Source organism: Maylandia zebra, linkage group LG15, assembly GCF_041146795.1.
Source record: "Maylandia zebra isolate NMK-2024a linkage group LG15, Mzebra_GT3a, whole genome shotgun sequence".
NCBI lineage: Eukaryota > Metazoa > Chordata > Actinopteri > Cichliformes > Cichlidae > Maylandia > Maylandia zebra.
In genome coordinates, this window is record NC_135181.1 from 8,414,225 (window position 1) to 8,428,957 (window position 14,733).

General features: G+C 41.2%; 1 protein-coding gene and 1 long non-coding RNA gene across 2 annotated transcripts in view; one reads left to right on the forward strand and one right to left on the reverse strand.

Annotated features, from left to right (window-relative positions):
- Window positions 1–303: 303 nt before the first annotated feature.
- sgk1 (serum/glucocorticoid regulated kinase 1) overlaps window positions 304–14,733 on the forward strand; it is a 35,614-nt gene continuing 21,184 nt past the window's right edge. The window contains exons 1-3 of the mRNA XM_004541936.5: window positions 304–704; window positions 1,145–1,337; window positions 5,508–5,747. Of these exons, the coding sequence (XP_004541993.3) occupies window positions 1,197–1,337; window positions 5,508–5,747 (381 nt within the window). The 5' untranslated portion in view covers window positions 304–704; window positions 1,145–1,196. The remainder of the gene's footprint in view (window positions 705–1,144; window positions 1,338–5,507; window positions 5,748–14,733) is intronic.
- Window positions 3,311–12,267, reverse strand: LOC143412593 (uncharacterized). Its single transcript, XR_013093111.1, has 2 exons — window positions 12,002–12,267; window positions 3,311–5,700 (listed from the first exon to the last, which is right to left on the reverse strand). It is a non-coding gene; the product is annotated as an uncharacterized LOC143412593 (long non-coding RNA).

A 14,733-nucleotide genomic window follows, 5' to 3' on the forward strand; every position in this document is an offset into this window, starting at 1 on the left:
ATGCAGGCCTGCTGTGATGGATGTCACTGTCCTCTTTGGTCCTCAGTGATACAGATTAAGAAAAAAGGGGAGAAAACAAGGGAGGACTGAGGTGAGGTGAAGGAGGGAGAGAGAGTGGGAGGAGCCAGCCCTGACTGCAGCAGAAAAATGAGTGAGCGGAGGGAAAAAGGGGGAGGGCAGAGTGGTGATGAGGAAACAGTGAAGGATTTGGAGGAAGGGAGAGAGACAGAGAGAGAGAGATGGGAAGAGAAAGAGAAGGGGAGGGGAGGCAGCATCTGCTTGCTGCAGAGCCTTTCATTGATAAAGTAGCACCGGAGTGAGCCAGAGGACTGCAGCTGGACTCATCACACACACGCTTCATCATGCTTTCATTCATATACTTCGCGAGACTTCCTCTGTGCACCCACCCACAGTGCACCTCAAGTCTTTGCACCAGTGAGGACGCACACGCTCACCCACTAATCACACAGTGACATGCTCTTTATTTAACAACACCATCGCCTCAGACTTGCTTCTGTTCTCTGCATCCTATTTTTGGGAATGTAAGCTTAGCCCAGAGAGGGACACTTGTAACTGGGAGTTGTTGGTGTTGGTGGTGCATCTGATCTGGGACCGGGCTTCGGAGGAGTCTCCGGACAACAACAAATAAAAAAAGACAGGCTGCAGCAGGATCGGGGGAAACCAGCCAGCGCAACGGCATAAAGGTAGGGATGGAGAAATTAGGCATTCATCTAGACTTGTAGAACCGTGCTTAAACACATCCATCTTGTAAATACACTCGTGGATGCACGTGTAAACTTCACACACAGCTGACATTCACTGAGATGCTGAGTGTGGGGTGCTGTAAACAATGCTGTTTCCTGCCCACATCAACAGGAGCCGGTGTATTTGTCTCTCCATCTCTTTCTTTTCTGTGAATTTCTCACTTTCTTCAGCCCGTCTTCATCTCTGTTCTGACAGGTTGGTTTTGAGGTAATCTCATTCATATCACAGTGTCTCACCCTCAAGTTTTTGGTCCATCTGCATCCTCCTGCTGCCTCTCGCTCTCCTCTTGCATCTCAAATCTTCCTCTCATCGCAGAGGCATCACTCCTGCTTTCGTTCCCGTATTGAACTCTTTCTCTTGCTTTCTCCCTGTCTGCCAGTCTGCCCGTCATCCTGGGATCTACAGAAGCAAGCGGTGTGCCGGTGTCGGCCATGAAGCTGGTTAATGGGGGAGGAGGAGGCGGCGGAGGAGGAGGAGGAGGGGGAAGCAGTGGCGTGGGAGGTGGAGGTGGGGGAGAGAAAACTGCCTTCTCCTTTAAGAAGTGCTCAGCCTTCCAGTTTGTCAAGAGAAAGGTGAGTTTGGATAACAAGCAACATTTTGGTGGGGGTGCATCTTTGTGCATATTGGCTGTAAGAGGTGGTGACACAGAGCCAGAGTGTGTGTGTGTGTGTGTGTGTGTGTGTGTGTGTGTGTGTGTGTGTGTGTGTGTGTGTGTGTGTGTGCAAACCAGAGATGATGTCATTGTGAAGGCTAAGCTGCTCTAATCAAGCGTAAGATTGGACTCCCTGCTTGTCTGTGTTTACAGCGTGTGTTAGGTTTTTATCTTTTTTTGCTTGCGTGTTTGTGTATTCCAAAACACTGTTGCACTTCGGGACCCACAAGTGTGTGTTGTGTTGAAATCACTGAGTGGAAGAGAGGTCCTGTGGTTAGGATCTAGTCAGCATATCCTGGGTTCTGCTGCAGTGCTGCCACAAGGCTCATTACTGGTGTGTAATGTTGATGGTTCGTATTAAATGTTTTCTGTGATGGTTTGTTTGTGTAGGTCTAATGAATGTGTGCCCTGGCTTTTATGAAAGCATCACTTAAAACTGTACTCAAAACTCAAAACGGTACTTAGGTCTCACTGTCTAATAAGGTTCACCTCACAAGGATACATTATAACTGTCACCCTCACTAGAGGTCAATAAATCAGAATTATGCATATTGCATATTACTGTTAAATTGCAGAATAATTACATCTGTGGGCTGCAGAACATCTGCAAGACTTTGCATTGCATATTTTAGACTATCATAGCTATATGTTGTAAAACTCAAGTTCTAGCTAAATAAATAATTGAACAAATAAATGTGTACTCATTAAGTTATTACATTTAATGGGGAACTAAACACAAAAGTGAACAACACCTCGTTCTCCTTCTTCTTTCGGCTGCTCTCTTTAGGGATCCCCACAGCAGATAATCTGCTTCCTTCCATCACTTCGTCCCTAGCATCTCTGCGTGTCCTCCTTCGCTACATCCATGAATTTCTCTCTTGTCTTCCTCTTATCCTCCTGCCTGGCAGCTCTATATTTAACATCCTTTTGTCCAATATCCCTCCTCTGCACATGTCCAAACCATCACAGTCCCCACTCTTGCTTCTACACTCCTGTCCTTCTTTCTCTCTCACTGCCTCTAAACATGCCTTCCCTCCCTCTCCTACTCTTTTGTATTTGTTCAGCAGTAGCGCACTATCCACTGGGCCCCTGCTGGTCAACTGCATTGGTTTCAGTCATCGTCAACCCAGGCTTCAACCAGTATGCAGTATGAAAAGCTCATTCTTATTTCATTTTTGCACCAGTTTTATACCGAATGCCCTTCCTATCTGCACTAGCCTAAACCTCGCTTAAAACAATAACGAATATATTACAACAATAGTTTGTACCACACTTTTTCAAGTTTTATAACTGATTAATTATTAGTAAACCAGTCATTAGTTGTAGCCCTAAGAAACTAGCGGCAAGATTTACTAAATGGGGCAAAACAGAAAAAAAACACACATAATTCGTTTTATGGGTGATTTACAAATGTTGTACTGTTTTCTAAACACAAGCACAGAAGGTTCACTTCGACATCAAGCACAAAAATAAAACGTGCTTTTTATCTGCATTACATATCAGGGCAGTTATCAGTAAATTGCATGTCACAGACGTTAATAAATCAGTTTGCATACTTGATTGCATCTTGAGAAATGACCGTGTATGACTGCCGCAGCTTTGTTAGATTTCGAAAAGTCACTGTATGCTGTAATCTGACTAAAACATGTCAATCTTAAAAACAAATTTAATTATGCTCCCTGAATAATTTGCAGTCGATTTACATGAGATCAAAACACAAAACAGCGCGCGGTGCCTGCAGGCCATAACAGGAAGGATATGACTAACATTACTTCCCGCTTGTGGAAGAGAGGTAATGCACTCAGTCAATAATCACATTGCTGCTTTGGGGATACAACAGAACTTTTTTTTTTTTTTTTTTATGTAGTAAAATAATTCAAATGACAAGTTAAGGGCTGATTGCAGCTGTTATTTACTTCATGTTGCCACAATTTCAGCCTTAGGCAGCGAACATCTTCCCAGATAGCAACAAATCAGCAACAATCACTTAAGCTCTTGATTCATATTAGTTTCTTATCCGCTGGGTTACTGGATAGATTTACATACATATCTGATCTGATTGTGTCACTGCTGTGTTTTTATTTTGTTTTTTGGTTGTTGTTTTTTTACTCAGAATATGAGTGGTCCAAAATGTCTGTGCTGGCTCAGATGGAGTACAGTATGGTGTGGATTACTGATGAATCGCCTAGTGAATAAGGACAGATTGCGTTAACACCCACACACACACACAACTACGCATGTACTCCCACAGGCGCTCTATGCTGCAATGAATTTCCCACAGAGTATCTATCGATGTAAACTTAACATTTTTCTTTTCAATTTTTCCAAAATGGTTTCAATTTTGGCTTCCCTTCTGCTCCATCCAAGCGATGATAAAAAAAACCAAAAAAAAAACCAGAACCTTGCAGGACATTCCCGAATCCCGGTTGATGTTATTGCTGCCCTTCAGGGTTTATTTATTTCTCTAATTGCTTCAGAATAATCCTAATTGCATAATAAGGAAAGCATGAGTCCAAACAGAGCCTTGGGTCATGCAGAACAAGGAATAGAAATGTAAAGTCAATACAGCTGCATTCTGCATGTAACTGTACTTTTATCTGTCACTGTATATTTGAACATTTACAACTTGTTACACAGGAGCAAATACGTAACAGCAATGATGTCGTGCAGAGCTTTTCAGTGATCCAAACAAAAGCTAACATTTTCACGTTCCAATGAGCGATGGATGACTGTGTTTTTGTGCCAAATTCGGTGGATTCAGCACCTATAATTAGTTTCACTGTCAGCGTGGCGCGGTGAACAACAGGTATGACAGAACACTGTTTGATCTGTCACATTCCGTTACCTCTTTGAACCTGATCTCAAAAACAACAAAGGGAAAACTCATGTAATTAGATGGAACTCCAATCACGTGCAGCCAGTTCATGACTCGCGATGTGTGAAGAAGCTTGTGTTGCTTTCTTATTTTAGGTGTGCGTCATCCGTTTTCTGTGGCAGCCCTACAGCAGCTGGCTTGTTTTTGTGTTGACCTGCTGGAGTGTTTTTCCAAGTCTGTTTTCTCTTCGACCCGACATGCCTTGACAGGCTGTCGAGGCCGCCCTTCGACTTAGGCGTTCGATCTCAGCGTGTGTGCTGTATGTGTGTGTGTGTGTGTTACTGCATTTTGGACTCTGTGCTGCTCAGCTGCCACAGGCTACAGCCCTGTGGTGTGTGTTTTCTAAATTTTCGAGTCACGCAGCAGGATGAAATTTCACAAGGTTCCTCTCACTGTCAATCTCCTTCTGTTTCTCTGTCTGTTTATCGGTTTCCTCTCCACTTTCACCAAGGTTTTTTTTTGTTTCCTCCACACTCACACACACACACACACACACAAACATAAACACACCAGTGTTTCCTGTAAGTGACAGTGCTTCTCTGGTCTTAGTCACTGAAGGAGCACGGTGTGTACAGTATGCATTGTTCTTGCGTGCACCGACTTGTGCTGCGTTTGTTGACAGCATAAGGGTAATAATTAGAACACGTGCTCATGACGTGAATGCATGAAGGTTTGACTTGTGGTACTTCATCACAAAGCACACTTGAAGACTGATGTTCTCCTCAGCTTTTACGAAGTATCGGTGAAGCAACACTGGTGTTGAAAAAAGACACGAAAGCCAAAAACATACCCGGGAGTAGACAAACAAGGCTGTTCTTTCATTCTTCATCAAAGACAGACTCAACATCATACTTTGCGCCATCAGATGTCTTTGTGTGTGCTTGCATGTGTGTGTGTAATACATATATGTCATCGTGTGAGTGCACCCCCTCTGATTAATGTGTGGCAGAGTGGAGACACAATCTGTGCCTCTCGTAAGTGCATTGTGTGTATCTCATTCTAGCCAACATGTAATCATGGATAAGATTACAAACAGCTGATGATGAGTTGCAGCTGGTAAGGTGTGTGTGTATATGCACTGTATGCACATTTCCGTCTGTGGAGATCTTGCGCTGTTACCTTTAACAACAGAGGAAGAAACTGAGATGTTATAAGTCAGATCAGAGCATTTTTTTTCTTATTTAGAATAAATATTGTTCTTTTTTTCCTGTGCAGGTACGGAGATGGATGAGGAACCCGAAAGTGAGTGTGGAGAAAGCTCAGGGGAAAGGCCTCCTTTACTCCTGTCCAAAGTGTCCGCTGGCTGAAGACCTGTGGTACACCCACTTCCCATCACCGTATGGCTGCTGTCATTATGCAGGACTGCAGGGTGGCCTGTATTACCACCAGGAGCCCTGCTCACCTTGTCCTGCAAATGGGAAAACGAGTGGCCATGAAAAAAGCAAGGGCTGCAAGGTAAATGGAAAAACAAACAGTCGCTAATCGTGAATTCTACCTTGGAATTCCAAGCTATTAGCTATTAGTTCACTTTGGTAATTTGACTACAGAGAAACTGTATCAGAAGAATCTAGTTTGGTAAATAAAAGCTACTTAGAAGAAATTTAAAACTAGAAGAAGTAAAAAAAAATATGGCAAAAGACACATTTTAGCAAAAAATTTCAGCTTGACTAAGTTACAGCAAAGGTCCAATGTTTTTCACAGGTCGCACATTTAAAACGTGCAAGTAATATTAGCTTTTGATCTTTGGTCTCACTCTGGCCTGTCATATATTTGCTTATTCAATGTGATATTTGGAAAGTTTGTCCATGTTGATGTCACTGTGTGAATAATGAACAGAGCTCACCCTTTTGCACATGCAGTACACAAAAGTCAAATTTCTGACCGATGAAGGGACTGCCTGTACGTGGACAATGAACAAACGTACTGTGCCACCTACACATTATCCCAACAGGGGCTGTGCTTCCATGGAAAGCAATGCCATGAAGTTAGTGCTGGAGGAGGTTTGGAACTGCTTAGTTATCGAGTCACCAGTGTGACTTTTATGGACTATGCTGCTCATCACTCTGTAACTTTCCATGGTCTCCCACTGAATTGCTGTGGTTCCTAAATAGTTTCTCTTTGTAAAAATTTTTTCTTTTTAACTGATCAGACAAAACTTGAACTTTTTGGAAGTTTTGAGCTGGTGTCTGGTGTAAAACTAACACAGCATTTCATAAAAAGAACATCATACCACCATTGAAACTCGGTGGCGGTAGTGTGATGGTCTGGGGCTGCTTTGCTTCTTCAGGAACTGAACGACTTGCTGTAACTGATGGAACCATGAATTCTGCTCTTTACCAGAAAATCCTAAAGGAGAATGCCTGGCCATTGAAGCTCAAGTGCTTCAAGGGTTATGATCCAAAACACACCAACAAGTTCACCTCTGAATGCCTCAAAAAATAAATAAAATGAAGGTTTTGGAGTTTACTATATAAGCCAAGACACTTTAACATGACCTTAAACAGGCTGTTGATGTTCAAGAGTGGGCTAAAATTCTCCCACAGCAATGTGACAGATTATTCCCCAGTTATCACAAAAGCTTGATTGCAGGCTGTTCAGGCTAGGGTGACACAACCAGTTATTAGGCTTAGGGGGCAATTACTTTTTAACACAATAGGTGAATCATAATTTAAGAACTGCAATTTGTAATTCCTGCAGCTTTTTGATTTTTATCGATTATCGTACCACGCAAAGTCAAGGAACAAAACCAGCTTTGTGGAACTTTTTGGGCTTGTGCCACTAAATAAGTCATTGTTTACTTATGACCCATTACTTTGACTAGCTTTAGATTAAGTGTGCGCTTTCAACACATTATGGGGACATTTGGGGAAGTTCAAAGGATTTAATGTATTTATTCTAGATCTAAAGAGAAAAAAAATGTTTCCACATTTGAAAATCTCATAAATCAATTTTCTGAGCACCAAATTCTAGTGTCAGTTCAACAAGAATGATTTTCTGCCCCACAAAATTAAAAGTTAATAAAATTCCAATATTTGTCTTTAGCTTACAGAAGGGAAAAAAAACATTTTCAATCTTGAATTTAAATCAAATATGTGTGAAACGGTACAGCCATTACAAGAAACAAGAAAAATCATCACCATCTGTAGACAAACTAAATTGGATTAATGTCTCTGTCACATAAGCTTTATTCGTACATGTGAACAAATTGTTAATTTAAAGAGCAAGCGAGAAGTTAACAAGAAGAATGTGACCTATTTCATGGTAAGGGAGAGGCCGCCCACTCACCTGGTGCCTTTTCACCTAAAATCTCCTCATGCCTGCAGCAGGAAGCATATCCCCGATACACTCCAGAACATCACTTGACTCATTTCACTGATGTCCCACCGAAGGCAAACAAACAAACCAAATTAGGCTTTAGAAGACTCTAGATAATGTTGTGATCCTCATGTTTTCCCTTTAAGCTCCTTCACGAGTGCTGTTATGTAACATAAACAATAAGGCAACTGAAGAAAGGGGTGTTTTTCCAAAGTCCACCTTTGTTGTTGCTGTAAATTAGTGCAGGAGGCCTGCATTTAGCACAGAACACGGATACTCTGTTAAAAATCTTTACCAAAGAGGAAGTAAATTCACACCTGTGCACTGGAGGAAAAGTAACTGTCAACACACACGACTTGCCCAAACATGCATGGCAGGCCTTTTATGTCGATGCTGCTGCAGATGTACTTGGTTATGCAACTACGATTACAATAGCTATCCCACTGCCTATCAATCATTTTAGCCATCAGATGGTTCCCTGCTTGTGTGTTTTTCCAGACCCATGGGCATCAGTAGGGAATGAGTCATCACTATCCCACTGAGCTAAACTGTGTTTGTTGAGAAACCATGCTAAAGGTGTGTTTGGATATGAAACAGCACGCTATTGTTGCCCAGCACTCTATTCCCTTTCCTGTGTTGCTTTTTTGTTTCGCTGACTCTCCATCTATTCCACCTCTTGACCTCAAAACCAATAGATGTGTCTTCAGTAGTACTGATGTGTCTCAGCGGGTGTAATTGGTGTGTGCGTGTTTGTGTGTGGCTCTGGGGTTAAAGAGGAGGGGGCTCGGTGGTGAGTCACAGCTTGTTTATAGTGTAGTGTTTGAGCTGTGGTAGTTGTTCACATTTCAGACATAGTCGAAAATGGGTTTTGATCCAAGATTTAGTTCAATGATTGACGGCATGCAAACAGTAGCCCTTACTATGTGTCTCAATATGAGGGATTCCACCATTCGACTTGTTCTACTATTGCCAAACACTACACAAACATCATGTTTGGTCTTGTTCCCGGCATACTGTGCTGTATCTTTGCACACATTGTCCAAATACTTTACAACTCAGGGCATCAGGCGTAGCTTGCCAAACACTGGCAGAGCGTGATGCTTGTTCAACAAATGGAACACTGATAGAAACATTTCCCTCGCACGTCAAGCTCGCTGCTCTGTTCTCCAGGAGGCCAACTTCAGCCTGACTCAAATTTAAATGAGAAAAATCTTCACTATGAAATTTCAACAGCCCGTCAAAGCAAACAACAATTTAGACAGCTCTCTCAGACTGGAACTTCAAAAAGTGGGATGATGACGCTGAGAGACTGCTGTCACTGCTGACACCAGATGATGGAAACGCTCTCAGGACACTTATCGCGGTCTGATACGTTGCTCCTTGTTCTTCGCTTTTTGTGCTCTTCATTGTTAAATAGGAATGTTCAACTTTAGCCCGGCTTACTGCAGCTTTTCTCATTCAGAGAAGAGCCTTTTGAAACTGTTAATCTGCGCTTGGCAGCAAAATATCATTGCAGTTGTTTGTTGCCAGATGAGCTGTGCTGAACTTGAATTAAAGTTTTAACCAACCCACAAGAGGTCAGAGCAATAAGTAAAATATGAACCGTGCAATATCTGAATTGATAAGTTTAGAAAAGGCAAAAGTTTAAGTGTTGTTCTCTCTCCAAGAGAGTCCTCGCTGACAGAATGCCCACCTCCTCTAATAACAAAGCATCAGTACCATTAAAAATGCAGGTAGCTCAGCTTGGCCTTGACACAGTGCGCTACATCACCTTCACCCCACCACCACAGCGCCTGTGAGCGATGCTAAATATAGACCGAGCTTTATGGTGCTGATTATGTCATAAAGTGTGAGTGTGCTAAATTTATGACACAGCAGTTTTTATTGAGGGGCAATGAGGCTTACTGGAAGCAAGAGGAAGGTGGGGGAAGTGAATGTAAGAAAACAGAAGTGGAAAAAGGTGGAAATATAATAATATTGTTGGAGAGAAAAATAAAAGGGAGGGGCACAAACAGAGGAAAACTGTGATAGAGAGAGAGATGAGAAGAGCTGAGAGGATAGTTTTATTACGAGATTGAAGATGAGGTCAGCGTTTGTGTCCCACTGCCAACGCATGAACAGAAATCAAAAGTATATAAATCCTCCTGATAAGGAGGGCCTGCACTGTCCCGTATACACAACAGCAGACGACCAGATACACTCACGAACACACACACCCGCACACACATGGCTAAATGCAAATACAGCTTTTCCACTAATCTCTTAAATCGAGCCTGCACCATTCTTGATGAAGACTTAATGAAAAATGAAAACAGCGTGAACCTTTGGTGACTCCTGGTTGTCCCAACATGTGATTTCTCTCTCTCGGCTTATGATTTCAAGAGTGCCTAATGTGCTTTATTCAGGTTTTCTCAGAAATCTTTGAAATTTCGTTACATAAATAGATTTAAAAAACCCCAAAACAACTGTCCAAACTGTTATTTTCTAAGAATTTGACAAAAAATACAATTTCACAACATGGACAATCTTATATAACTCATTAATATTTAAGTTTTATACTTAATCTTATCTCATTTAAAGGGCTAATCGTGAGTTTTAGATCAGGGAACTTTAAGGAAGTACTGTGTTGTATTTATTCACAGTTTGGAAGAGTGACTCCTGGATTACCTTGACACTGAAAAAGCCCATATGGAAAAGAAATAGTAAAAACTTATATGATTTAACTCATGAAAGTGGCCACTTTCATGAGTAAATCATATAAGGTGTTACGACCCGGCTCAAAAGCCGCAACATAAAAAAGGAGACGAATACTAGAGTGTAGGTGAAAAGAGGTTTTATCTTAAAATGGACTATCAGGTTGGCTAAAGTGGCTAGTGCCACCAAGGCAAAGACTAGTAAGCTCCCCGGGAAGCTTGCCTCAGGTATGCTTTTATCCACACCTGACTAGGTGTGGCCAATTAGCACCAGCTGAAAACATTGAGATGATTAGGGGCTGCAGAGGGACGTAACAAAGGCTTACATGATTTACTCATGAAAGTGGCTTTTTTCTCATTACTTTTATATATTGTTTTAGTAAGTATCCAAAACATACAAGTTTCATTATATAATTTTTCAAGGGATCTTATATCTGTTTTCACTCTTGTATGCTTTTCATACAAGTTTCACACAAGACAGATACAAACTTTATAAGATTTATATATATCTTTTCCATATGGGAGTCTTTAAAACGAAATAATTATTAAGCAAGTACTGGAGTTTTAAGGGGTCCCTTTTTTGTGTTTTTTGAAAAAGTGTATATTACGTCTGTGCATTGAGATTTGACTACATTTTGACTAACAGAAAAAACCCACATGCAATGTTAACTGCAGCGATGGCAGGATTGAGGATCATAACTGACCTCCATGAGCTAATTGTCAGCCACTGCTATAGAAGTGCATCTCATCCCTGTTGTTTCCTAAACCGTTCTTTCCTTCTACTTATTTGTCCTCTCGCAAAGCCCCTAACATTATACTGTATAAAATAATTACAGTTTAATAGTATAATATAAGAGCAATATATTGTTATTAATCACGAAAAGTAATGTATTACACATTACTTGTTACTTTTCTTAAAAGTAATGCTGAATGTTACCTAATTAGTAAGTTGTTACAAGACTTGTTACTTTCTCATTACTCCGTAAAATGACCTGAAAAGCACTGTCTCATGACTACCAGGTAATTATATAAACCTATAGGCTACTGTCCCGCACACCAACACAATTCCCTATCCTAATGAGGACACACACAAGATCTCTCCTTCAGTTTTTAGGTTTGAGCACAAAGCTGACAACGCAATCTTGGCTAGCTTAGCATTAGCATGCTGGTTGTGCAAATGTAAGCAAAGAGATAAATTTGTGTTAGCAGTATGATACAATTGCTCCATCCTGGATGCAGTTTCCACTTTACCTTCATGCTGTCCTTTTGTGCAATAAAAATAAAAGTAACGTCCACAGTCTTCAAAAGTTGTCTTGCTGGACCAACTTCACCATTTTATTCCTGCAGCACCTGAACTAAAATCAGCTAACTGTAGCGCAAGTGCGCAGGAAGGAGAAAAGAGCATGTTTGTTTGATGTTTTTTTCTTTCTATCCACCTGGTGCGCAGATAACTCAAGAATATACTATTATAACACAAGTTACAACATAATTGTAACTGTAATGTGATTACTTAATTTTGCACAATAATGCATTACTTTGTAACGCTTAACACTGTATATGACTTCATTTCTCATAAGAGAGGCTCTGATTTGCTCTGTGGGATTAGTGTTTAGTAATTTCCTTACATCCTGTTCTGGAAGCTGATCAGGTGATATTGTTAATAAGTCCATCTACTCAGTATGTTTTAAACACCAACCTTACCCAGAATCGCCTGGCCCAGTCTATTCCCTTTTCTGTTTACTGTCCAAAACTCATTCATGCAAGAGAAAAAGAGAGAGTGCATTAGACCAAAGTAGGAAGGAAGGAAGGAAAAAGCAAAAAGGATGAGGGCCGGCCGAAGAAATCCTGAGAGATGAGGGAAGTCAAGAAGAACAGTGATATTTATCTACGCTGATGCATCCCTGTGAGACAGGATTCACTATCCATTAACTCACAGCAAAGCACATTTCAAAAGGTTTCTTTTGAAATGTTCTCGGACCCAGAAAAAAGCCTCATTTGACAGTTAGTAAGTTCTTCTTGTTAATATTTTGTCAGAGTCAGCTAGATCATAGTGTACCTTTGTACCGGCCCAGATGATACTGGTGTCATCTGCATTTTAAAGCAAATGTCTCATGGGTCAGTTGGCCGTGACGTTTTGTTCTCCACAGAGGGAGGCGGTCTATCATAAATCTACCTTTTCTGTTCTCCTTTAGCAAGTGACAAGGCCCTGCGGGCTAAAGTCCTCTTCCACGAATGCTGATGCATTGTATCTGAGTCAGAGAAGGAGATCAGGGAGGAAGCATGATGCTAGAGTTAATTCCTTTGCAAGATCCTGTCAAGCGACTGTAGGGGTGATCACGAGTACAGCTGCATGTAAGGTGTTGAATCACACATGCTGGCAGACTTCAGAGGTAGAAATGGCCCTGTTGTAGGCCCACATATTGGCTGTTGACACTGACTTCTCAGATAAGTGGTATTTTCTTTTTAAAGTGTAAATGTTCTATTGCTGCACATTGCACTCGAGACTCTGGCTCCTGACGTAGTGTTACCTAAGAAGAGCCCTTGCTGTACACTCTGTTACTTTTTGATGACGCTGATAGTTAATGACTTGTGAGACAGATTCCACTGATTTACTTGTGACCTTTTCACTGGCACACAAACTCACTCTGGATTCCAGTCTGATCTCCCAGCTGGGGGATGTGACCTGTGAAAACTGGATAGAAACCCTCAAGCTGCTGCATTTTCAATTAAATTTATAAGTTTACAGTTTTTTTAACAATGCCCTCCACAAAATAACAAAATGACATGATTTATTGCAGGGCTGCTGGCCCTGTATTAATTGCAACTAGGTGTACTTAATGAACTACTGAACTTTGTCCTCTGTTCACCAGCTTGAGTCGCATTTACCGTGAATCGCATTACTGTCGAAATATAGGTCTTAGCTACTACTGGGAATAAGAAGGAATTAAGAGTAACAACCCACAAGGCCCAATTATATTTGATACAAAGAATTACACAGAGAGCACTGGGAGCCAAAATCCCGTTCCAAGTTGTTGGCTTGTCATGCATACTGTACCAATACCAGGGGAAAAATACCTCTCATTCCAAACTTCTGATGGTACTCTTTTGAATAGTTTAGAATAGCCTATGGTCACAAATCTTTGCCATCTGTGTGATGGCAAAAATGTAAAACCACACCAGTCTGTTGAATGCCGCACTTGGTGAGGTATGATGATGGGGTGAGGTAAATAGATTGGTACTTATATATAGCACTTTTCTACTTTAATTGAGCACTCAAAGTGCTTTCCTGCAACAAGCCCCATTCACCCATACATTCACAGAACTTTTTTTTATTAACATTCACAACCTCACAGTGTCTTGGATACATCAGACGCAACTTAGGGTTCAGTATCTTGCCCAAGGAAACTTCAAATTGCAGATTAGAGGACCTCGGGGATCGAACTCAGACCTTCTGACGCTCCTCTACCACCTGAGCAGCCCCCACCACATATGACACCTGCTTAGCACCAGTATGAAGATAGTTGCTGTCAGTTTGGCTTGCTGCCTGCTTTGGCTTGCTCACCTGGAAAAACCTGAAGAAGTCAACTGGTTGACTTTTTTTTGACTGTATCAGTTTACCTACATCAAAGGATGCGTCATATCATTTACAACCTTGATACTTTTACATTATTACCAGTCATGCCAATGACTAATAATATCTCCCCCAATTTAAAAAATATTTAATTAACATATAAATAAAGGAAGTCTCCCAGGGCCCCGGAAAGCAGTTCTAAGCTACCACTGTTTAGCATAAACTTAGCAATGGAAAACTGCTAATCCTTTCCTTTTCTTTTGTTCCACAGCCAAGTGCTCTGGCAGGCGAAGAATGTGGTTGGCATGCAAACTTGGAGTTGCTTTTCTCACATGATCTCTCATCTTTGCTCACAGTGAATGCATATATATGCTCTAAAATGGCACAGTGCATTTGTTTCCATTGTTACTGCAATATCATACAGGCGGGCTTTTTTCTTTGCCAAGCCCCAAGAAAAGATAAATAAACAGAGTGGAGGCACTTCATACCTTGGCTACAGTTTCCTGTATCTGCTGTGGGAATTTTGCTTTGTGGAGATTCAGCCAGATCTATCAATAACAAACTAGAGGCAGGTGAGGCAGAGAAAGTAAGGCAGATTGTTTGTGGTGTTAAGAGGTATTCTGATAATCTCTGAAGTTTGAACAGACATTGAAGGCATTCAAGGTACACAGGAAGAGATACCTGTTTTATGACTGCTTGACATGTAGTGACAGGTTAGTTTGAGGACGTTTTTACCTGATATTTTGAACAAAGAACGATTGAAGACAGGATTAAACAATAAGAGTAACTGACACAAACAAGTATTTTGAATTATGTTAATGCTAATGACTGTCTTGAGATTCCCATTCATGTTACTACATCT